The sequence below is a fragment of the Malus sylvestris genome, chromosome 11 (genome assembly GCF_916048215.2).
Source record: "Malus sylvestris chromosome 11, drMalSylv7.2, whole genome shotgun sequence".
In the NCBI taxonomy this organism is placed as follows: Eukaryota; Viridiplantae; Streptophyta; class Magnoliopsida; order Rosales; family Rosaceae; genus Malus; species Malus sylvestris.
Window position 1 is genome coordinate 37,890,877 of NC_062270.1, and position 25,851 is coordinate 37,916,727.

Genomic DNA, 25,851 nt, shown 5'->3' on the forward strand with positions numbered 1-25,851 from the left:
TATGTGGAGAATCACAATTTTAGTAATATCATAATTTTTTTTTTCAAAAGAAACATTGTCATGAATGTCTTTTGGGTCTTTTAATGCTGGGTTGTTAGGGGGTAAGGTTCTCCAAATTTTCAAATTGTTGTGGGTGGTAGGGAAGATGGTGGTGGGGGGGGGTTTCGGGATGGGTAGAGATTGGGGTGGTTGGGGGTTGGACAAATGTGGTGGCCAGAGTTGCCTATTGTTGAATTCTTTTATTTTATTTTATTATATATATATATATTTTTTTTTTTTATTTTATTGTTATTGTTGGGTGTATAAAGAGAATTATTGGGCACATTCGAAATTTCAAGATAAAAAATGATAAGTTTGGTGAAGAAAGAGAATAATGAATTATTTTGATATGTTAAGTTGTCAAACATTTTAAACATTTGGATCAAAACTAATATAATTTTGAAGTTAATATGCATTTAGTCCTTACAGGTTAAAATGAAGACCTTAAAAAGCCAGGACTGTTAGGCTATGACATGCGCCACTTAATACTACCATCTTAAAAAATAGAGTGACAAATATAAATCAATATTTTAACAAAAAGTTAGGTAGGACAAAAATTACGATGCAAATTTTGGCAATGTTTTCTTTCAATTTATGTTGAACAGAGTCCAAGACATGCGCCACTTAGTACTACAATTCAATGATATTCTTCTTTACTTGTAAATAAGAGGTCTTAGGTTCGATTCTCGCCAAAGTCGAATTTGAACCACATTATTACTAGTTCATTGTGAAATTTAGCCTACCTTTTTTTCTTTAGTATAAATAATATCATTTGTTCAAGACATGCACACTTGTAGATCCTTTGGCTAATAGGATGCTCAAACTTAGAGGAGGCTGCAAATTTGAGCATCCGACAAACCCGTACATTTCCCATTTTATGGGCCAAGTAATTAATAAAGTTGTGAGAAAAAAAACCCTATATTGAGGACTTTTTAAATATTCACAAAAATATTATATAAAAAAAACGTCAATGCTTTTTGCCTTGCCTTGCCTTGCCTAAGATGTCGCATTGGCGCTGAGCAGTTGATTACCGTTCGATTAATTTATAGTCGTTTGAAAATTAAAAAATGACGCTTAAACCTGCTGAGGTTGCAACTAGATAACTTTTAGTTTTTTAATTTTATTTTTTACAATAAATTGTAAAAGACTTGTTAAATATTTGGATGAACACTTATTATATGCTTGTTCCCTATGTTTTGAATATATTTTAATATTTTATAATCTATATGTTGTTCTATTTTACAATTTATGTATCCCAATACAAAATATACATTTTTACTAAGTATGAGTAGACATTTATTTATATATTATATAATAAATCTAATTAAAACTAGCATACGTCTATACACTTTGTGTGTTTGAATACTTTTAACTTTTGTTTTAAAATTGGAGTAAGAGAGGGAAAGAGAGAACGTGGATGAGAGTGAGAGGTTTTAGTTTTAGTTTTTTTATTTTTTAATATTAAATATATCTTAACATCATCTATAGATGAGGTTTCAATAAAAAACAGTAAATTTGGATATGTGAAATTACATTATTGCCATCATTTTTTTGGTGTGATAGAAGGCTAAATAGTTTTTTCACCCTCTTTTCGTTAACAAAGAGAGCTCTATTGATCGGTAATTTAGATTAAAAAAACCATCTAGCTTCTCCTAGACACATAGGCGCTAAATCACTTCTTGCCGCCCAACTAGCGCCTTTTAGAACCTTGAATATCAGCTTGTTTGTCTCAATTTGATTGTATTCATAACAATTCACAATCTAAACGGTTCTCGTGTGAAAAATATTAGGGTTTATATACTCCAACAAGCTTTCCAGTTGTTTCATTCTCTATTATTATTTGACAGATTTCTTTGAAAAAATCTTAGGCATTTCGTTTACATCGAGCTAGAAAACTTTGGTCGATAACTTTTAGTGTAGACCCTAAGTCATTGTTTAATAATTGTTTTTTCTTCAATTTCCCCCAAGACCAACCTAGCAGTTCTGTAATTTAAGTAGAATTGAGTGCTTTCCATCTCACAGGGCAATTACAAAAGAAAAATACCGACTCTAATGAGCATTCTTTTTTACAGGTCAATTATAGTTTAACATGTACGTACAAACTTGTTTTTTCAAATGAATCGCTTTAGTATGTGTCAGTTTGTGAAGGCAAGAAGGAATGACTTTGTAATGGCGGTCTAATCAGGTTATTCGTAATGAGACCTCTATTAGAAAAATATGAGATTTTATGTATTTTATGACTCATTTGAAATTGCTTTTAAGATGACTGAAAACGCTTTTGGTGATATTTTTTTGGGTTCCAAAAGCAATTAAAAGTGATTCATGCAAAAAGTTACAGTTATGTGTTTCTTGCAGGAAAGTATAAGAACCCTGTATTTTGGTCACAATCAACCTCATAATGTTTCCACTCAGTGTAAAAACTTCTCAGGTTAAGTTACTCTACCAAAAGTTCCTGTAAGAAACCAAGTGGTGTTCACTTTGCCTTTTATTGTGCAGCAAAAATTTTGTTATCGACCAAATAGACGTGTGATTGCTGCTTATTGTGCGTACATGGACATATGCTTCCATCATATTCTATAAAAACAACTCACCATGCACCTTAGAATAAACTCTTTTCCTATCTACTAGCTAGGTTTTCCTCCTCCTCCTCCTCCTCCTCACTAACTACTAATCTCTTTCACTCTAAACTCTTAAGGCCTAAAAAAAACATGGCAAGCAGCAGTGACTCGGCCTACCACTGCGGCAAATCGCTCCTCGACGAACTTGACACCGGCCTCCGAGCTAAGAGAAGGTGGCGGATGGCCTTTTTGGCATTACGTGTTGTCCACGTCATGCTTGAGCTTCCCAAGATAGTATCCAGGACAAAAAAATATGGAGACGATGAAACTGGTCGCTACAGTTTTGTGGTCGACTTTGATGATCATGAAGATGCTGGACTTGCAGAAATTGTGAGGGAAAAGAACTCGGCTGCTACACAAAGGTACTACTTTCAATTTTCAATTTTTAATTTGTATCCTTAAAAATTTTGCAACATATATCAAACATTAAAATTAATATTTTCACAAGAAGAGCGATAAGTAAAACTAAGCTGAATTTTCAACACGCTTTTCCCTATTAACCTAAATATTAAACTTATTGAGTTGGTGGTTTATCATTGTCCGTAACATGTTTACTTATTTGGAACAAAAAAAGGAAAGAGGATTGTGTTTTCATTTCAAATATTTCACTTTCAATTCAAGTCAATTCACTATGTAATCGCACTAATAAGGGAATCAAGTCATGTGGGCCTAATAAAAACTCAATAATCCTACTTCAGGATTTTGCAAGAATGAGACTTTTGTGGAAAGGCTTGCGAGTGTATAGGAAACCACACATTCTAAATTATCTTTCACTTGTTTGTAAGGTGATGATATCCACACATATTTTTACTTTTTGTACATCTCTTATTAATTTTTGTTCTTTGATATTCTTTAATTTATCTGAACCGACAGCTGATAATTGAGAAGAACGTGCGAGTGTGAGAGATAAAAAGTGGCGTGTGAATAGCATCATCATTTTTATATTGGACTTGGATTCTCTGCCCTCCCAATTCGGTGCCCTCCCCGTGTCCTCCTGTTTGTGTGGTCACGGTTAAATCACGTCAATATTTTATATTACTATTTTTTTTTTGTCTTATTATTTTTATAAAAAACAATATAAAATGTTAGCATGGATTAACCGTGACCACACAAAACAGGAGGGCACGGAGAGGGCACCGAAATGGAAGGGCAGAGAATCCAAGTCCTTTTATATTACCGTTGGTTTGAAATATGTACTCACATGTAGAAATTGACAATTTCAACTCTTAGAACCATTAGTGTACCATCATACTTTTAATAAAGAAGGGAGATAGTGGTACAACCATTATTGTTTAGTTTTCCTTCCATGGACCACCACAAGAGGGGAAATTTCCAACCCTTTTCATGCCATTACACGTAGTACAAGAAACCTTTTGATTTAGGGTGATTGACCACACAATTGAATGATAGACCTTAGAAAAAGGGACCCGGCATCTCTACCCTTCCACTTTTCATACACTTTTATCCTCTTTTATTTTTATAATCACGGTTAAATCACGTCAACATTTTATATTACTATTACTTTTTATCTTATTATCTCTATAAAAAATCAATATAAAATATTGACGTGACTTAATCGTGACCGCACAAAATAAAAGGAATGAGAGTGTATGAAAAGTGAGAGGACAGAGAAGTCGGGTCGTAGAAAAAGACCCACCAAGCAAAAGTTTGGAGGGAGTAGTTTTCCATTTCACAAGAGAAATACAAATACAATGCGAGAACAACGTTATTCATGTACGCATCGGGTTCTATACTTGTATTGTGTTCAGATCGTGTCATTGGTGTCGTGTCACATATTGCAACATTTTACATGATTGATTGAATTTGGCTATAATAAAAACAAAGTAAGATTTTCTCCCATTTCCTCCAGACAAGGATTGTCTGCCCTCTTAATCGTGACCACACAAAACAGGAGGGCACGGTAGGGCAAACAATCCTTGTCAATTTCCTCCCTCATCTCACACTTTCTTTTTTGTCTTTCTCTCTATAAAGAAATTACAAAATGTTTGAAGAAAGTTAAGGTTCCACTATAAAACCAATTGACAATATGAGGAGTAGTCCAACTTCTTATAAGCATATGCAATATCTCTCCTCCCATCAATGTAGGACTCATTCTGAACAATGTTGACATTGTGTAATCATAACCATTCAAGTAGGAAAGGAGGAAAGGGAAGAGAGATAAAAAAAGGGAGAGAATTATACTCCTAGAAACACTGCAACATACACATAAGAATGAAGTTTTTAATTTGTTGAACTAGGCTTACTTCTTGACTTTATTTACTTAACCGTGAACTCTTCAACGTTCTAACTACTGACAAACTATGTTAAGCAGCCACGATTCGCCTTATGGTTATGAAAAAATGCTCCTCGACATCACCACCACCACCCTCACCAGAGCCAAGATGAGATGGCGCATGGCCTACGCAGCAATATATGCTGTTCGGGCAATGCTTTCGCTTCCCAGAGAGCTTCTAAACAAGAGAAACAACTACAAAAAGGACCCCGAGATCTTGCACTCTTATTCTTACACTGCACTGGACGTGAAACCAAGCACTGCCCACCAAGATATCAATACTGAAACTGATCGCCGTAGTTCCCTCCCCAACATTGAATTTGATCATGCAGGACTCGTACAAATGGTGAAGGATAAAGACTTGGCTGCTCTAAATGAGTCTGGAGGAGTTATCGGCGTGGCCACTTCTCTTGGGACAAACCCTAAAAATGGAATTCATGGAAATGAGTTAGAAGTCAACAGAAGGCGTGAAATCTTTGGTTCAAACACCTACCACAGGCAGCCTCCAAAAGGGTTGCTCTACTTTGTCCTCGACGCTTTAAAAGACACAACAATTCTGATCCTATGTGTCTGTGCGGCACTTTCTCTCGGATTTGGAATCAAAGAGCATGGAGCGGATGAAGGCTGGTACGAGGGAGGGAGCATCTTTGTTGCTGTATTCATTGTCATTGTTGTCTCAGCTCTCAGTAACTTCAGACAAGAATTACAGTTCAACAAGTTGTCTAAAATCAGTAGCAACATCAAAGTTGAGGTATTTAGAGACAGACAAAGACAAGAAATCTCCATCTTTGATATTGTAGTTGGAGATGTTGTGGTTCTGAACATGGGAGATCAAATACCTGCAGACGGATTGTTCTTAGATGGGTATTCCTTACAAGTGGACGAGTCAAGCATGACGGGAGAGAGTGACCATGTTGAAGTTGATTCCACCGAGAACCCCTTCCTGTTCTCCGGTACAAAGGTGGTAGATGGCCATGCTCGAATGCTCGTCACATCAGTTGGGATGAACACCGCATGGGGAGAAATGATGAGCTCAATATCGCAGGACTCAAATGAAAGAACACCATTACAAGCAAGGCTTGACAAACTAACCTCTTCTATTGGAAAGGTGGGCCTTGCAGTTGCCTTACTAGTTCTTGTGGTCTTGTTGATTCGTTACTTCACTGGTAACACAAAAGATGAGTATGGACATACGGAGTATAGTGGTAGCAACAAAGACATAGATAGTGTGTTGAGCGGAGTAGTTCGCATTGTTTCCGCTGCAGTCACTATTGTGGTTGTGGCAATCCCGGAAGGTCTGCCCTTGGCCGTCACATTAACACTTGCTTACTCAATGAAAAGAATGATGAAAGATCAGGCTATGGTCAGAAAACTACAAGCTTGTGAGACGATGGGATCAGCAACCGTTATTTGTACTGACAAAACAGGAACTTTGACAAAAAATGAAATGGAAGTGACTAAATTTTGTCTTGGCCAAGAAGAAATTGAAAAAGATAATTCAATCACACCAAATGTTTGTGAATTATTTCATCAAGGAGTTGGCTTGAACACGACCGGAAGTGTTTACATACCTCTTTTAGGATCAAAACCTGAAATTTCTGGTAGTCCAACAGAGAAAGCAATTCTCTATTGGGCCGTTTCGGATTTGGGTATGGACATGGAAAAGTTGAAGCCTAGATATGACATTCTTCATGTTGAAACGTTCAACTCAGATAAGAAACGAAGTGGGGTTCTTATACAAAAGAAGGATGACAACACCATCCATGTGCACTGGAAAGGAGCTGCTGAGATGATAGTTGCAATGTGCTCGAGTTATTATGAAACCAACGGAACTATAAAGTCCCTGAATGAAGAAGGGAGGTCAAAAATTGAGAATATAATCCAAGCCATGGCAGCTAAAAGCCTCCGGTGCATTGCTTTTGCTCATACTCAAATTTTAGAAAAAGAAATTGAATATAGCGACGATAACAAGACCCACCCAAAGCTGAAAGAAGATGGATTATTTTTGCTAGGGGTGGTTGGTCTCAAAGATCCATGCCGGGCAGGAGTCACCGATGCTGTGAGAATTTGCATGTCTGCAGGCGTGCAAATCAAAATGATTACTGGAGACAATGTTTTCACAGCTAAAGCTATAGCTACAGAATGTGGAATACTAAAGACTGAGGACGCAACAAATGGTGATCAAGTGATAGAAGGAGCAGAATTCCGAAACTACACACACGAAGAGAGAATGAAAAAGGTCAATCAAATTCGCGTGATGGCAAGATCTTCCCCGTTCGACAAGCTATTGATGGTGCAGTGTTTGAGGCAGAAAGGACATGTGGTTGCAGTCACAGGAGATGGCACAAATGATGCTCCTGCACTGAAAGAAGCTGATATAGGACTTTCCATGGGAATCCAAGGTACTGAGGTGGCAAAAGAAAGCTCAGACATCATCATCTTGGACGACAACTTCAATTCTGTGGCCACAGTTTTGAGGTGGGGGCGATGTGTTTATAACAATATACAGAAGTTCATCCAGTTTCAACTAACTGTTAACATCGCAGCCCTAGTAATTAACTTTATCGCAGCAGTTTCATCTGGTGATGTTCCCCTAACAGCTGTTCAATTGCTGTGGGTGAATCTCATCATGGACACACTAGGCGCTCTCGCCCTTGCTACCGAGCGGCCGACAGATGAGCTAATGCAGAAGAAGCCTGTAGGTCGAAGTGCACCGCTCATAACCAATATTATGTGGAGAAACCTTCTATGCCAAGCTCTATATCAAATAGCCATCCTCTTAACCTTGCAGTTCAGTGGCGATTCCATCTTCAATGTCACTGATGCGGTGAATGATACTATGATTTTCAACACGTTCGTACTCTGTCAAATTTTCAACGAGTTCAACTCAAGGAGCATGGAGAAGCAGAATGTATTCAAAGGTATTCACAGGAACAAACTGTTTATGGGCATTGTGGGGACAACCATCGTTCTTCAATTTGTGATGGTGGAGTTCCTGAAAAAGTTTGCAGATACAGAGAGGTTGACTTTGTTGCAATGGGTAACTTGTATCGGAATTGCAGCTGTATCATGGCCAATTGGTTGGATTGTGAAGTTGATGCCAGTTCCAGATGAACCATTCTTCAAAACTATCAAGAAGTTACTCAGATTCAAAAGGAATGTGTAAGCATCTCGGGTTTAGACTGTAAGTTTTTTTTTTTTAAACCAAAGATAGAGATATATTAAATACAAATGGAAATGTTTACATCCTGCACAAGAACATTAAACAGAAATTCAGGGCCAACATGGTCCCAGACAAAGTCCTTGCCTTCCTTAAAGACAAACTTAGCCACAGAGTGAGCGGCACGATTTCGCTCCCTAGGCACAAAGCCAAACGTCAGAGACGTTAGTCTCCGGGCTAGTACCTCAATATCGCCAAGAATGCATTCAAAGCTACAGTTAGGGGCAGTCCCCTTATTGATCATCAGAATGACAGTTTTTGCATCTGCTTCCACAAAGACATTCTCAAATCCGTATTCAGTACAGTATTGCAAACCTGTACGGATAGCATGTGCCTCTGCAGCAGCCGCGCAGTGGAAAGTGCTGGTGCCCGAGCCTCCCGCCGCATGGAGAATGCCAGCGAAATCTCTGATAACCCATCCCGCTCCGGCTCTGAAGGACGCACTGCACCAGGATGCGTCGGTATTGAGCTTGAAAGTTCCAAACTGCGGCTTTTCCCATAGAACATGCATCATCGGAGGAGATTTTAGGGGCCGTACTGCACCCTCATCCAAAGAACCATGATTCATAGCTTCCCTGTACTCACCGATGTTCTTCCTCCAAACAGTTAGGATTTCATTTGGTTGGCAGTGTGACCCTTTGAACACCACATCATTTCTGTTTTTCCATATCCGCCAAAGCCCAAACGCAAATTCTTGCATGATAGCCTCTGCGTCCTCTCTATCTTTAATACTAGTGCAGAAGATATTCCAGCTATCTAAAAAATCAGCACCGATCAATTCAATGGAGTTGAGATGTAGTGGGGAACAAAACCAGAGGCGGTGGCTGAGGTCACATTTAAAAAATAGGTGATTTTCAGATTCGTCAACCAAGTTGCATACCCCGCAGACATTGTCGATCCGCATATGTTGTCTTTTTAGATTGTGACGAACAGCAAGGGCATTATTACAGCATCTCCATATGAAGAACTTGATTTTGTTGGGAACTTGAAGGTTCCAAATACCTTTCCAAACCTGATTGGTGTTATGGTGCATGCTAGGGACTCATCGCCATTTTTTTCCCAAAGCTCCGTTCTCCAGTAAACTAACAGCAACCCCGTAACCGGTTTTAACCGAGTAGCTTCCATCGACGGTGTGGTGCCACACAAGTCTATCACAGCAGCCAAATTTACTTAAGGGGATGCTAAGTATGTGTTTTGTATCCTCCGAACTGAAGCCTTGCAGGATGACTTCACTCTTCCATGACCTGGAGTTGGGCTCAATCAAATCATTAACCATAGTTTCTTGCAGGCAGTCTCTCGGCTTTACCAAAAAGGTGGTGGGTTTCGGGAACCACGGGTCGTCCCGGATGTTAATCTTAGTGCCATCTCCTACCCGCCACCTGATTCCATGTTGAAGCACCCTTCGAGCTTCGAAGATACCTTTCCATCCCCACGATGTGTTTTTACCCTTTCCTGCCTCCCTAAAGGTTTTCTCCGGGAAGTATTTTTCTCTTAGCACAGAGGCTAAGAAAGACGACGGGTTCTGGACAATTCTCCAACCGATCTTAGCCAGGAAAGCAAAATTGAAACATTGTATGTCTTTAAAGCCAAGTCCGCCCAACTTTTTGTGCCTCATTAATCGATCCCATGAGATCCAGTGAACTCCCTTCTTTTGGTCATTTCCTCTCCACCAATAATTCCGTATAGCCCTCTCCACATCCCTGCAAACCCCGATGGGGAGCTTAAAACAACTCATGGCGTAGTTGGGCAGTGCCATGGCTACCGCCTTAACGAGGACCTCTTTGCCGGCATGGGACAGGAATTGCTCAGACCATCTCGCTAGTCTAGCCTCAATCTTATCCCGGACCTCAGCAAACACTACTTTTTTGGACATGCCAAAATCAGATTGTAGCCCTAGGTATTTCCCAAAGCCCATCCTACAGTGGATGCCCAAAGTTTCCCCAATTTTCTTCTTATTTCTTTTCGATGTTGTGGATCCAAATAAAAGAGAGCTCTTGTCCAGATTTATGTTCTGCCCCGAGCCATTTGCATAAACATTCAGAACATCCACCATCCCTTGAGCCTCCTCCACAGTGGCGTGCCCAAAAAGCACAGAGTCATCCGCAAAGAAGAGGTGGGATAGGGGGTTACCACTTGGTGTCAGCTTGATACCGTGTAGGGATCCGCGTTCCATGCTTCTTCTGATTAGCGAAGAGAATCCTTCGGTACATAAGAGAAACAGAAAAGGGGATAATGGGTCACCTTGTCGAAGCCCCCTCTCAAGATGGATATGGCCCGTCGGAGAACCATTAATGAGAATACTGAAGGAGACAGAAGAGATGCATTCCTTTATATGATCGCAGAACATAGGCGTAAAACCCAATTTGACCATCATGGAAAGAAGGAAGTTCCATTCCACCCGGTCGTACGCTTTGGCCATGTCCAACTTTATGGCCATTCCTTCTTGGTTCCCTTTCTTTTGGTGAAGCAGAGAGTGAAAAATTTCATGCACCACTAGGATGTTGTCTTGTATTTGTTTCCCAGCAACGAAAGCGGATTGATATTCTCCAATTATTTTCGGCATCACAGACTTTAGCCTGTTAGTCAATATCTTGGCAATGATCTTATAAATAACGTTGCATAGCGCAATAGGCCTGAATTGCGCCATACTCTTTGGACATTTCACCTTTGGGATGAGAACCAAATTGGTGTGGTTTAGCTTCCTCAACAGTTTCCCCGAGTGCCAGAAGGCATTGACAACCAAAGTCACATCCTTACCCACAATCTCCCAATGATCCTTATAGAAACATCCGGTGAAGCCGTCGGGCCCCGGGACTCTCGTAGGTGGAATTTGGAAGGCTGCCTCCATAATTTCACTGTCTGTGATCGGAGCCGTCAGAAGCCGGTTGTCATCATTACTAACTCTATTCTCCATGCACTCCGTTATCTCTCCAATATGACTCGGCCTAGAGGATTGAAACAAGCCAGTAAAGTAGGAAGAAGCAATATCACAGATTTCCTTTTCATCCTCGTGCCAAACTCCGTGATGGTCCTCCAGCCCTTTGATCTTATTGTGCTTTCTTCTTCTCACAGTTTGTGCATGAAAGAATTTAGTGTTCTTTTCACCCTTTTTTAACCATTGAATTCTGGATTTCAATTTCCAGTAGGCTTCTTCTTCCTTGTAAGCAGCTCGTAATTCTTTCTCCTTTATCTTTATTTGGTCGGAAGCAAACTGATTGGACTCATAAGCCCTCCGGATCTCCACCTTCAGTTGGTCAATAACCTTCTTAGAGTTTCTACCCTTGCCTCTATACCACTCCTTTAAGCTCCTTCTTAGTGTTTTCATTTTTTCACATAAACGAAAGGCATGGGAGCCTCCCGAAATACATTTCCAGTCTCTGGACACACGGTCGCGACAGTCTTCCATTTTGCTCCACCGTGAGTCAAAGGCGAATTTCCGTCCTCTCCACACCCTCATTTTTTCAGTGAAGAGGATCAGCATTACGTGATCAGATCCGTCGAGGGTGACGTGCTTGATTGTGGTGTCAGGGTAGAGATCGGACCAACCTGGGGTAGCAAGCCCGCGATCCAACCTCTGTTGGATGGGAAGTGAGTCACGATTGTTCCTCCAAGTGAATGGGTAGCCTTCAAAACCCAAGTCCAGAAGCTCGTTCATCGCCACGAAATCTCTGAAGTCCCTCAAACTGGAGATAGACCTTATGTTGCCGCCTTCCTTCTCATCGTTGCACAAGATGTCGTTGAAATCACCAATGAGGAGGCAATGGTTATCATCATAATTGATCCTCTTGCTGAGATTCTTCCATTGCTCCATTCGTCTCCGTTCATCCGTACTGGCGTAAATGGCAAAAAGTCTCCAGTGGTGGTTGATGGTTGCATCCCAAACCTTGACTTCAATCATGAACTCCTCTGATTTTACAAGCATGATTTGTGACTCATCTTTCCAGAGGACACAGAGTCCGCCACCGATGCCTTTTGGCTCCACAGCGAACATAAAATTCATATCTAACCTTCTTTTTAGAAACTCATAGCGACTGCTTTTGTTTTTCGTTTCAAGCAGGATCACTATGTCGGGGGTATGACGCCGGTTCTGTTCCAACAAATTGTCAACTGTCAGGTCACCCCCGATACCCTGGCAGTTCCAAACGATTAGCTTCATGGATTCTTAGGAGACCCATCTAGGCTGGTCTCATCCACCTCTGGAATAAGGTTTTTCCTTGGCCGGTTCTTCCTTGGTTCCCATTGTGGGTTGGACGTGAAACTGTCTCCCTCGTGACGCCCTCGTTTCTTCCCACTCTGTTCTTTCATCACAGCTTCGATGATGGGAGCTAATTCGAATGGGTCATCGTTCACCTCCTTGTTGTTATCCGAGTTATTTCCTTGGTCCCCCTCCCTGATATTGACTTCCTCTCTTGTAAGAGTGCCTCTGTCTAAGTCCTCTACCTGGTTCGGGAAGGAGTTAAGGTCGATACATTGACTGTGCCCAGGAGGCGTCTCCAGAGTCTTGTTCGTGATGTCCTCCTCTTGGAGTTCGAACAGCACCACATGTTCCGCTCCAGTAGCAAGAACTCCTCCAGGTCCAATTAATCCGGCGTCGAAAGCAGCTTCCCTTGCCATTCGCGCACCTTCCTCTTCCTCCCGTTTAGTTTGAAGTCTATCATTTGCCTTGGATTCTCCAGTACGTTGTTTGTTAGTGGACCATTTAGGCTTGTTGGGCGATATAGCCGTGTCAGTCACCTCTTCCACCATCGTAGAGAGACAGATGTTCCCACTCGGGGTTTTAGAGCCACCAAAAGGTGTTTGGCCTCCCATGCCGGATCCAGCTGATGATCTTCCAGATCTCCACCCACCATATGCCTCTTCACTCCGTTCCTCTTTGTAACTTTCTGAGCTTCGTCGCCCACCATTTGAGCCAAAAGAAGTTCTACTGCGTGAGGCATTCCCTAATAAATTTCCCCGTAGGTCTGTAGTAGCGTCCAACCCACGAAATGCCCATTCTTCGTCATTCTCCTCACTGATCATACAATCAGACTCTTCGCCTTTCTTTGAGGGTTTACAAGTGCTGGTGGTATGTCCAAGTAATCCACAGTTTAGACAGTACTTCGGTAGAGCTTCGTATTTGAAGTCAACCCAAACTTTCCCTTCGTCTGGAAAGTTAACAAAAGTTCCCCGCATGAGGGGTTCCCGGACATTGAATCTAACCTTCACTCGAAGGAATCTACCAATGCAATCCCGACTCCCTGATTTATCGACCTTACGCACGGTCCCAATCAATCCCCCGATAGTTTCTGCGACCGCTTTCCTCATGTTCAGAACAGGAACATTGTGGATTTGGGTCCAGAATGTGCCCAGGTTGAGTGGCGTCCATTTATTTAGCCCAGGCTCTGATCTGTCAGCTACCATGACCAAATCCTGTTTAAAGACCCAGGGTTGCTCAACATCCAAGACTCTCTGTATATCACGTTGGCTGGCAAATCTGGCAAGGAATCTGCGATCCCCAATGTCTCTGATGGAGACTCCATCCCTGCCTCGCCACAAGGACATGAAACAGTCAATAAACACTTCGCCCTTCACCTCCTTGCAGGTCAGCACTTCAGCAATCATGGTGTATTGGAACCCCAGTAAAGCCCTTTTTACATCATTTCTTTCAATGTTGACACCCCCAAGCTCCTTCTCAGACAGCCGCAACTTGGACCCAAAACGATTCCCCAATTCATCCATCTCACCTGTCTTACTCATAGGAATACCCCGCCGGAACCCCTTAACGTGGGCCCTTCTTACTACACCAGTAGATTCTACTGATATCAAGATTTCAGACACGCAGCCCCAATTCCGAAAATCACCGACCCAAATCCGCACGAAGCGGAATCTAGGCAGATCCAGCACAATATCCCATTGCCCAGTTGATGCACACCAAAAGCATTTTACCAGCTGACAGCGACACAAAGAAAGAGCAATTACCCGGAGGTGTGGTAACAGTAGCGAAGGGCCAGGGATCTGGCGCACAGAGATTGTCAGTCAGACCCAGCACCCAATCCAACTTGACTCCATCAGGCCTCAGATTTGCTTACAGGAGAGTAAACTCGAAGATCCCACAAGTCCACGCGGGTTTCGACGGAGTCGGTGGGGATATGGAAGATCTGCGGCAGCTCAGGACCAGCCAAAAAAACCCTAACAAAAACCCTCATTGTGAGGGACAAATCGCCGCGCGTGAGGCGCGTACAGTCAATGTGGGAATGTTTCCCAATTAGACTGTAAGTTTTGGGTTTGGCTCGAGAATTAAGGTCCAGGTTCCAGAGCTCGGGGACTAGGCCAAGAAGTCTGGTACCTGAGCTCAGAGCTTTAGGTGTGAACTAAGGGCTCAAGCCCAAACTAGAGCCCCAAGCTTTAGGTTTGGGACTCAGCACTCGGGGTTTATGTCCTAGATCCCTAGCTTGGATTTTGGGTCCTGAGTGGCGGGTCCAGGTTTGAGTTTTTGAGGCTTGGAGTTAATGCCCGGGGCTTGGAGTCCTAGGCCCGAGTGAATTTGTAAATTTGGAACGCTCATTTCCAAATTATACAAGTGAACCAAAACAATGGAATGGTCATTCCCGAAGCATGCATGTACCCTAATGATCCAAACATTACCTAAGATGTGGATTATTATGGTGTAACATAATTAGTTCCAAGATGAGATTCCATGTATTGAACTTGTAAGTGTGATTTTTGAAGGAGATCTACAAGAATGCATAGGTCGATGTTGAAGTATAACCTTAAAGACTCTCGGTTCCAAGGGTTAGCTATCAAGGCCATCATTATATCCTAAACTTGTAAAACAGCCATCTTCCCTTGATTTAAGGAAATTGACTTATTAGTGGCTTAACCTAGTGTTTGGTGTAATTTCTTGATTTAAGGATTAGACTAGGCCTATATTTACCTAATCACTAGGGTTCCCTTTGGTTTACCCGATCACTAGCGTTTCCTTTGGTAGCTTGCAGCCAACTCTCATTCTTCTCTCTTCTCTCTTATATATTTGGTCTCTTGTACATTGATACTCATGAAATACATTACAATTTGAACCAGAAAATCAACATGGCATCAAAGCAGGTTCTTTGGTAACCTATCTCTGCTCACTCTTACTGCTGCGACTTTTATTCAAATCCTAAACCATGGCTGAAGAAAGTTCAATGAACCGTGAAGATGAAACCCAGCATAGTATCTCCTCAAATTTCTCAGATATTGAGGTTAACACCAATCAACATATGTGTTCAATTCTATTGAACGAGTTCAATTACCTTCCTTGGTCTCGAGCTGTTTTGCTAGCTCTTGGAGGCAAATGAAAGTTAGGGTTTGTAAATGGAAGCATGGAAGCTCCAGATAATTATTCTTCCACATACGATGCATGGTTGTGCAAAGACCAACTTGTCATGTCCTTACTGCTCAACATCATGGAGAAATATGTTGCTGAGATTTTTAGCTACTCCAATTCCTCACATGATATCTGGAAAGCCTTAAAGGATATGTATGGAAATCAAAACAACTATTCACGTGTTTTCCAACTGAAGAAGGACATTGCTAGTGTTCAACAAGAAGGGAAAACATTTGTTCAACATCTTGGAAGCCTCAAAACCATGTGGAATGAGATGGATGTCTATCTCCCACACACCACAGACCTTACCATCCTCCTAAAACGAGCTAAGGAAGATAGAATTTACTAGCTGCTAGGGAGTTTGAGCTCTGAGTACGAGGATTTAAGGAGTCACATCTTGATGAGTCAAGAACTGCCCACCATCAACAATGTATGGGCCATTATTCAATGAGAAGAAGTGAGGAAGAAGGTGATGAATGTTCAACACAGCTTGAGATTGACTAAGACTCATGCATACGGTTCAAGTTACAAGAACTCAGAGGTCAAAGTGTACAAGGGTAGAAATACACACCTAAAATGCAAATATTGCAATGGTGTTGGGCATGTGGAAGAAAAATGTTGGGAACTTCATCCTGAACTCAAGCCTAAGTTTAGCAAAGATGGAAAAATGATACCAAGGTCCTCTCAGCAACCCCACTACAAGGCACAACTTGCTAATGCTCATCCTCCTACCACTCCACAAGGATCTATGGAGTTCACTGCAAATCCATTGTCACTTATTAATGAATTTGTAGCTTTCCTACAAAGTAAGGGACACAGATGAGCCTCACATGGTCAAGGAAATGAAGAGGGCAATCACACAGCTATGTTAGGACAGTTTGCCAGCTTCCTCACTGGAAATGAGATAGTACCACATGATGAAGCACTAGGTATACCTAAAGCTTTCACTACTGCCTTATTAACTAGTGTTGAAAAATTTGTTGGATAATTTATTCAGGCGCCATTGATCACATGACAAACAAAGTCACAAACTTGCATAACTTTAAACCTTTTTCAAGTCCTTCACATGTGCCTGTTGCAAATGGAAATAATGTCTTAGTTTTAGGTAAAGGAGAAATCAACTTGCTCGCTCTCACATAGAAAGCCTTCTACTGCCTTATATGTACTAACCTTTCCTTTTCAACTTTTGTCAATTGGAAAGATCATAAACACCCTAAATTGTCATGCCATTTTCTTACCAAATAATGTGATGTTTTAGGATGTTCTCACCATGAAGATGATTGGTGAAGAGGTCTTTGTTTATACCATATTTAAGGCCTCGTATTTAGACCTCGTATAAATACCCGAGGGACTTAAATGTAATTATGTAATAAAGGAGGGGCAAATATGTAATAAGTGAGGAGTCCTTATTCTATAAAAGGACCCCTCACCCTCACAATTAGAGGAGGCTAATTCCTAGGCCTGAGATCCCCTCTCTCACCCTCAGAAGCTCTCACCTTCTCCTTCTCTATCCTCTCAGAGAAATACAATACAATCAGTGTGGACGTAGCCCAAACCTTGGGGTGAACCACGACACATCTTGTGTTATTTACATTTCATGCAGATTCACGGTCGGATTTACGTTGTACCAAGACCTCCGGTTTTATGCATCAACATTTGGCGCCGTCTGTGGGAAACGATACGAAAAGTTATGTCGGTTCTCTTTCATTTTTTCACCTCCGCCGTGAATCTGCAAAATCACAAAAAAACCTTCGCAAGACTCCCTCTTTACTGAAAATCTCTCCAAATAAACACTCCATTAAGTCTGCCATCACTCTAGACAAAAAGCCAGAGCAATTACTTATCCAATAGGTTATTGAAGAAGATGAACTCTCAAAGCGTCAAACACATATCAGAGTGTTTTATCATTCCACACCATGTCTCAGAGGAATCACAGCAGCCATTATACTTGGCACCCACTGACCTCGTCATGCTCTCTGTCCACTATATCCAGAAATGCCTCCTTGTTTATTTTGGACAAGCTCAAGCACTATCTTTCCCTCTCTCTTGTTCACTTTGGCATCAATTCCACCGATGTCATCCTCGAGATCGGTCCCGGTACTGGTAATCTCACCAAGAAGCTTCTAGAAGCTAGTAAGAGGACGAAGTCGTTTCGCTTTCCGTCACCTCTGCGCCCCCAGAAAAAAGTACAGGGTTGAAGAATATTACAAGAAACAAGAAAGGCTTCTTGAAGGGTTCAATGAGATGGAGACCATGACTGAAGAGGGTTGGTTGTCCACAAGTCTTAACAGAGCAGAATCCGCAACAATGAGCGACGGCGACAAGACTAGGACGATGACTCCAAGTCGGACCGACAGCTTTCCGATTCGGTGGACCCACTCCGTCTCAAGCTCCGGCTCCGTCTTCTTCTTGCTCGGGATTCTTTCACCTGCGTCTCCGGCACCGAGTTTTCGACTTCTTCAGGACCGCCTGCAGATCTATCCCCACCATCATGGAAGTTTACAACGTCGACGACGGCAACAACACCTGCCCTGTTTTGCGCCTCCCCTCACGCAACTCCACCTCCTCCTCGCCACCCTCTTCACCCTTCCAACCACCACTGCCCAAGGACCAAATCTGCCACCTAATCCACCGCTTGGACGCCTATACCGAACCATCTTCCTTCTTCGATTCCCTTTCCAAGATTACCTAGTTCGCAAGATAGTGAATGTTAGATTGGTCCATTTAGGAGCAACGAAGCTGATGTCCAAGTTGCTAGAAACTGTGTCATCGACGAAAGAAGGGCGGGGAAAGATATGCGAGGACGGCAAGTACGTGTCGAGGATCGTGCAGAGATTGCTGAAGGTGTCGAGTGCACGTGAGGGAGGTGAGCATGCAGGTGGAGGCCAGATAGGAGAATCATTTGAACGGAAGGAAGAATCATGGGGGAATACATGGGGGACAACGCAAGAGAAAAAGAAAAAGAAAAAGAAAAAGAAAAAGGGAAGAAATGAGTAGAAATGAGCGGCAACAGAATAATAAAAGCAGAAAGCATGGCCACCCACTACTCGATCAGCCTCGGAGAAAATTGCAGAAAGCTGAGAAAAATGAAAGCAAAACAAAAGATTATTCCCTTGTCTGTCATCTGCCAAAAGAAAGAAAAATAAAAGCAAAATGGAGGCACATGGGGACACTATAAAAGCAGGGAATAAACATCACACCAAAATGATGTAATTTATTTTATCTTTCGGAGACATCTGTATAAACCTCATTAGAGGGAGTAATTAAAAAAAAAACTGCAAGCCCAAAATAATGGGCTGCAATGTCATATGGAGGGCGAAGGCCCATATGCCCAAAAGAGCCAGCCCATCTATTATCACCAACCAGGTGATCAAAAGTACGCTCGGAACTCCAACATTATTCGGCAACTTGCCACTAGTACCACCAACCAGGTGATCAAAAGTATGCCCATTACTCCAAAATTATTCGGCAACCTGCCGCTATTACCACCAACCAGGTGATGAGATGTACAACCCGTACTCTAATATCATTTGGCAACTAGCCATTCATGCCACCAACCAGGTGATGAAATGTACAACCCGTACTCTAATATCATTTGGCAACTAGCCATTCATGACACAACCAGGTGATGAAATGTACAACCCGTACTCTCCTTCATGCCACCAACCAGGTGATCAAAAGTACGCCCAGTACTCCAAATTATACATGAGCATTACTCATGTCATTCATACATAAACATTCATGAGCATCACTCATGACAACATCTATGAGCATCACTCATGTCAATCAACATAAATATTCATGAGCATCACTCATGTCAATCAGCTTCAAAAGCTTCATTTACAGAGCTCTAGCTTCAAAAGCTTAATTTACAAAAGCTCTAGCTTCGAAAGCTTGATTTACAGAGCTCTAGCTTCAAAGCCTCAGTGCAGGGTATACAAATACCACCTCCGAACAACCGCCACTTCGGCCCATACATGGATTCAATTTGAAGTCTCCAGCCAACAGACTCTATTGACCGAAGACTTAGGGGACTACACTATACACCATATATTGGGCCTCAACTGGGCCTCATGAAAAATACTTGGGGGACTTAGCCCATTATTTATGTATTGAGGAGCGAGCCCTTATTATATAAAAGGGACTCCCTCACTTTCATTAGAGAGCACCCATTATTCATATATTGAGGAGCGAGCCCTTATTTTATAAAACGAACTCCCTCACCTTCATTAGAGAGCAACGCCGCCAGCTGAGCAACCGCCTCGCCGCCAGCATCACTCTTAACCCATCACTTATGTATTGATAAGCGAGCCCTTATTCTATAAAAGAAACTCCATCACCACCATTAAAGAGCATCGCCGCCTACTGAGCAACCATATCGCCACGAGCATCAACTCTAGCCCATCATTTATGTATTGAGGCGCGAGCCCTTATTCTATAAAAGGGACTCCCTCACATTCGACGCCACAAGCCGAGCAGCCTCGCAACATGTGCTACTTATAGTTGAGCATCATTTCACTTTGAGCACCACCTCATATCAAGTATCAGCTCAAGATGACATCTAGTTACTTCGGCCCACACATGGACTGAATTTCAAGTCTCCAGCCAAAAGACTCTCTTGACTGAAGACTTGGGGGACTACTGTTTATATCATATATAGGGCATCGTATTTAGACCTCGTATAAATACTCGAGGAACTTAAATGTAATTATGTAATAAAGGAAGGGGCAAATATGTAATAAGTGAAGAGTCATTATTCTATAAAATGATGAGGCCAATTCCTAAGCCTGAGATCCCCTCTCTCACCCTCAGAAACTCTCACCCTCTCCCTCTCTATCCTCTCAGAGAAATACAATACAATCAGTGTGGACGTAGCCCAAACCTTGGGGTGAACCACGATACATCTTGTGTTATTTACATTTCATGCAGATTCACGGTCGGATTTACGTTGTACCAAGACCTCCGGTTTTATGCATTAACAGTCTTCATAAATGGACTTTACTACTTGTGCAAGAATCCATTTTTACTCAAGCTCAATCATAGTCCATTGATAAAAACCAACTTTGGCATAAGAGATTAGCTCACCCCTCTGAGGTCGTCTTGTCAAAACTGTTCCCAAACTTTTGTAAATCATAGCTTACATATGATACTTGTCATTTTTCAAAATTTGCTAGACTGCCTTTTGGCAATTTAGTGTCTAGGACAAGTAAACCTTTTGAAATGGTGCACATTAATGTATGGGGACCAAAAAATGAAATGGAAGGATTTAAGTACTTTGTCTTATTTGTTGATGACTTCTCTCGAGTGAGTTTTTTTATATCTTGTGAAATCAAATAGTGAAGTTCCAACCATTTTCAAGAATTTTCATATGCATGTTAAAACACAATTTCAATCAAATATTTTTAAGATCAGATAACGACACTGAATTTCTATCCAACAACATTCTTCAATACATAAGTTCTCAAGGTATCGTCCATCAAACCAGCTGTGTAAGGACCTCCCAACAAAATGGAGTAGCCGAAAGGAAAAATAGAGATCTCTTGGAGACGACTCATGCTCTCATGATACACATGAATGTCCCTAAAAAAATTTGGTCGTTTACTATCTCCACTGCCACTTACCTCATCAACATACTTCCAAGTCGTGTGCTAGGGTTTAAATCTCCCTATGAAGTACTCAAGGGTAGGCAAATTGATTTGACACACCTCAAGGTATTTGGTTGTGTTTGCTTTGTTCACATCCAAACTTTGAATCGTGACAAACTAGATGTCAGGGCAACCAAGTGTGTGTTTTTGGGTTACTCTTCTGCCCAAAAGAGATACAAATGCTTCAATCTAGTCACTAAGAAGTGTCTAGTATCAAGAGATATGAAGTTCAAAGAAGATTGTCCTTATTTCACTCATACAAGTCAAGCGGAGAAACTAGTTGATATGTTTCCACTTCTTTAAAACTTCAATCATCAAGTGTTGAAGAGAGACTAGCCATTATGATTCCAGAGCGCAAAAGAGTACAACTGACGTAATCACTTCCAGGGATCAAACTTGCAGTGAGAAAGACATGGAGTCTCACTTAGATCTTTCCCAATCTTCTACAGAGCCTCAAAGGGTTAAGAGAAATCCTCATTGAACCAGAAAACCTCTAGCTAGGTTTCAGGACTACGTAACGTATTCCTCACGGCATCCTATCACTGAAAGTATCAGTCTTCGTGGGCTCTCTACAACTCATGCTGCTTTTCTCTGTGAAATTGATAAGCATTGTGAGCCAAGAAATTTTCAAGAAGCATCTTTACTTACAATGGAACCAAGCCATGACAAAAGAGCTTCGTGCACTGGAAAAGAATCACACTGGAGCTTGGTCCAACTATCTCCAGGGAAAAAGGTTGTTGGAAGCCATTGGATTTACAAGACCAAGTTCAAAGCTGATGGTTCAATCAAGAGACACAAGGCTAGGCTTGTTGCTCGAGGTTTCACTCAAACATTTGGAGTAAATTATAAGGAAACGTTTGCACCAGTGACCAAGATGAACTCAGTAAGGGTTCTACTCTCGGTAGCATTCAATGGTGGATGGTTCATTTACCAAATGGACGTGAAGAAAGCTTTACTTCACAGAGAGTTATAGGAAGAAGTGTATATGCAGCCCCCCCCGGGGTATAATCATATTGAAGGCAATATGGTTTGTAAATTACACAAGGCAATATATGAATTGAAACAATCCTCACGAGCTTGGTACGCCAAGCTTAGTTCTGTACTAGAGAAGGCTGGTTTCCTGCGAAGTAATGTTGATTCTTCATTATTTGTAAGAACCGACACTAGTGAAAAGTTGGTGGTTCTTATCTACGTTGATGATCTTATCATCACTGGAGATAGTGCCGTTGAGATTGAAGCACTGAAGCTCTCCTTACATCAAACCTTTGATATCAAAGATTTGAGAAAGTTAAAGTATTTTTTGGGCATTGAAATGGCAACATCTTCAAAGGGATTGTTTCTACATCAACGAAAATACGTATTGGACCTACTTCAAGAAGCCAAAATACTAGACTGCAAACCTGCTATCACCCCCGTTGATTGTAAACTGAAGCTCAACATCGATGGAGAAGCCATGCATGATGTGAGCTACTATCAAGGCTTGGTGGGGAAGCTAATATACCTCACCATCACGCGTTCAGATATCACATATGCAATGAGCTTGGCTAGTCAATTTATGCACTATCCCACTGTGGATCACCTTAGCATTGTCAAGAAAATATTGCGCTACCTCAAGGGTTTCCATATGGTGAGGAATTATCATGCACAACAATCAGTCTACTGACATTAGTGGTTACACAAATGCAGACTGGGCAGGAAATGCAATTGATAGGAAATCTACCACAGGCTATTGTACATTTGTTGGTGGAAATCTCATCACATAGAAGAGCAAAAAGCAACAGGACATTGCTCGATCTAGCGCAAAGGCAGAATATAAAGCCATGGCAGCTAATACTGCCTGTGAACTAATTTGGCTTAAAGGGCTTCTTTCAAACTTAGGGTTCCCTAGTTTTACTCATATGTTCCTTATGTGCGATAATCAGGCAGCCATGCACATTGATGACAACCCTGTGTTCCATGAGGTATCATTTGGTACGTGGGACGGGACAGAATGGAGTGGGACGAGGCGTTCCGTCCCACGTTTGGTGCGCCTAAAACGGGTGGAACGCGCTGTTCCACATGACGAATTTTGGGTGAATTTTCGTTCCGCCTCCCCTCTGGAACAACTCGTTCCATATCCGTGGAACAAAAAATTATAACCTCTCCTTCTCCTTCTTCTTCCTCCTTGTTTCCATCCGAGGGCATCTTTGCTCCCTCTCCGTTCCGTCCCGTCTCGTCTGCATACCAAACGATACCTGAAAGAACAAAACATATTGAAGTGGACTGCCATTTCATCCGTGCTCAAGTCTAAACTCAAATCATCCGGACCATATTCACTCGAAGCCATAACAACTAACAGATCTCTTTACCAAGGCAATGTCATCCGTTCAATTTCATCGTTTTTTGGGCAAGCTTGGCTCAATTAACCTCTTCGATCTAGCTTGAGGGGGAGTGTTGAAGTATAAGTATAACCTTAAAGACTCTCGGTCCCTAGGGTTAGCTATCAAGGCCATCATTATATCGTAAACTTGTAAAACAACCATCTTCCCTTGATTTAAGGGAGTTGATTGATTAGTGGCTTAACCTAATGTTTGGAGTAATTCCTTGATTTAAGGGTTAGATTAGGCCTAGATTTACCCAGTCACTTAACCTAGTGTTTGGTGTAATTCCTTGATTTAAGGACTAGATTAGGCCTAGATGTACCCAGTCACTAGGGTTTCCTTTGGTTGCTTGCAGCCAACTCTCCTTCCTCTCTCTTCTCCCTTATATACTTGGTCTCTTGTACATTGATACTCATGAAATACATTACAATTTAAACCAGAAAATCAGCAGTCGAATTTAATCAGCCATCATTCATTTTCTAACTTAGATAAGATTATAAAGTGTAAGAGCAAGAGGTAGATTAGATAATATCGGTCATACATGTACAATATACATTCAACAATAAGAAGGGAGCTATAGACAGGATCGACTATGGCTAAAACAAAAGACTCGAAAGAGCGGAAAGGATCTAGTATATGAATTCTAATCCCCACTTCTGCATAAGTTCAATGAATAACATGTAAAATCATCTGACAGTCACATTTCTTTTGATGATTGTAAGGGGTATTGAACATTGCCAAACCCTAATTATGATTTATGACTATTTAATTACAAAGACAAAAAATAACCAATTTGTGTACAAACATCAGCAAGTAAGAACTGAGCTGGAGTAGTAATTGGAGATTACTTGTATAAACCAACTACTACTGGCGGATATGGCAACGATCCCTTTCACAAGAGAGATTTGACCGTATAACCGCTGTAATATCCCTCCCTCTCTTTATCTTTCTCATCACCTGATGATTAGAGAGTTTTTAAGGGACATTACGACGGTTATGCCCAAGATTTTGCCCATTCATAGCCTTCCCTCACTTTATTACCTGTGTCAACCATTTCACATTTCAAGAATCGTATTCCATGAATATGAAACCTATCCCAGTGCAACAATTTCTGACATAAATCAAAATCAAGCTTTCAAGAATCGTATTCCATGAATATGATACCTAACCAGCGCAACAATTTCTGACATAAATCAAAATCAAGCTGCTTCCTTCAAAACAACCAATTTAATCATTTTCAACAATTTTTTAGGAAAAAAAAAATTCAATTACACACAGAAACTCCAGAAAATTCCAATTGAGAAGATGAATCATTCAACCCCATCACCTGTTACAATTAAGTAAACGAGTTTTTTTTTATTTTTTTTATTTTTATTACTTTTAAAATTGGCATAACTGGTGGTAAGTCACGGTTATCTACCTCTTCCGAGTTTGGAGAGGCTCACCTTACCCATGGCCATAGTCAAATAGACTCATAATTAAGCAAGCCAGTTAAGGAACACCCTTTTAATTTAAAAAAGAAAAAAAATTTATATATATATAAGAACCCATCACCATCCTCTAAAATCTAATTCTCTCATCGAACTCACATGGAAAAAAGTTAAAATTTACTGATTTTTGAATCAGATTAATTACCAAACTGAACGATAAGAAAAGGAAAGGCAAAAGCAAAAACACAATAGTAAATTGTAAGTTTATGAATACTTGCACTGTTACATGTTCGTTGTGAACTGCCAAGCATCCTTCTTCGATACAGTGGAGAGAGAGAAGTTCAGGCCCGCCAAATAAACATAATGTATTTGCAGGATCCTTAAGAAAGCGGAGAGATTTTTCAATGTGTACGAAATACGGGGCAGAAAATCACATGTTATTATACAGTTAGGGGGACACTTGAAAGAAATTTTTTTCCACCAATTATATGTTCCGTCCCATATTCTGGGCATACTGAAAATTTTCTCAAGAAATTGAGTGATTCGAAGCACAAACGAAACTCAAAAGGTCAATAATGCCCCTTTTGTTTCTGTGTGCTGTGAAAGTATACCAATGTCATAATACAAATGGTATACTTGAAAAAAAACTTCTAACAACTTATATTATGACACTTCATATACCAAGCCGTGTTCATAGTACACCGAAAATTTCTCTACGAATTGGAAGCGCAGTTCCACACATCCCTAAAGACGTTAACTATCTTGGGCGTAACCGTCCCTCCAATTGGCTGAGCGTTGTCTCAACAAAGGGGCTATGTCTCTTACTATATGTATTTCCCTATAGCTATCTTAGACTTGTTCTCTTAAGCCTCAATTTTTGGATCTACCCAAAAAGAATCTC

The 25,851-nt window shown here is 41.2% G+C and overlaps 2 protein-coding genes across 2 annotated transcripts; one reads left to right on the plus strand and one right to left on the minus strand.

Moving 5' to 3' along the window:
• The first annotated feature begins 2,483 nt into the window (after nucleotides 1-2,483).
• LOC126590949 (calcium-transporting ATPase 12, plasma membrane-type-like) lies at nucleotides 2,484-8,199 on the plus strand. Its single transcript, XM_050256470.1, has 2 exons — nucleotides 2,484-3,019; nucleotides 4,990-8,199. The coding sequence occupies exons 1-2, from the start codon at nucleotides 2,748-2,750 to the stop codon at nucleotides 8,114-8,116; spliced, it is 3,399 nt and encodes a 1,132-aa protein (XP_050112427.1). The 5' UTR covers nucleotides 2,484-2,747; the 3' UTR covers nucleotides 8,117-8,199.
• Nucleotides 8,172-9,074, minus strand: LOC126590476 (uncharacterized). Its single transcript, XM_050255924.1, has one exon. It carries the CDS (start codon nucleotides 9,072-9,074, stop codon nucleotides 8,172-8,174), a length of 903 nt encoding a protein of 300 aa, XP_050111881.1.
• Nucleotides 9,075-25,851: the final 16,777 nt, after the last annotated feature.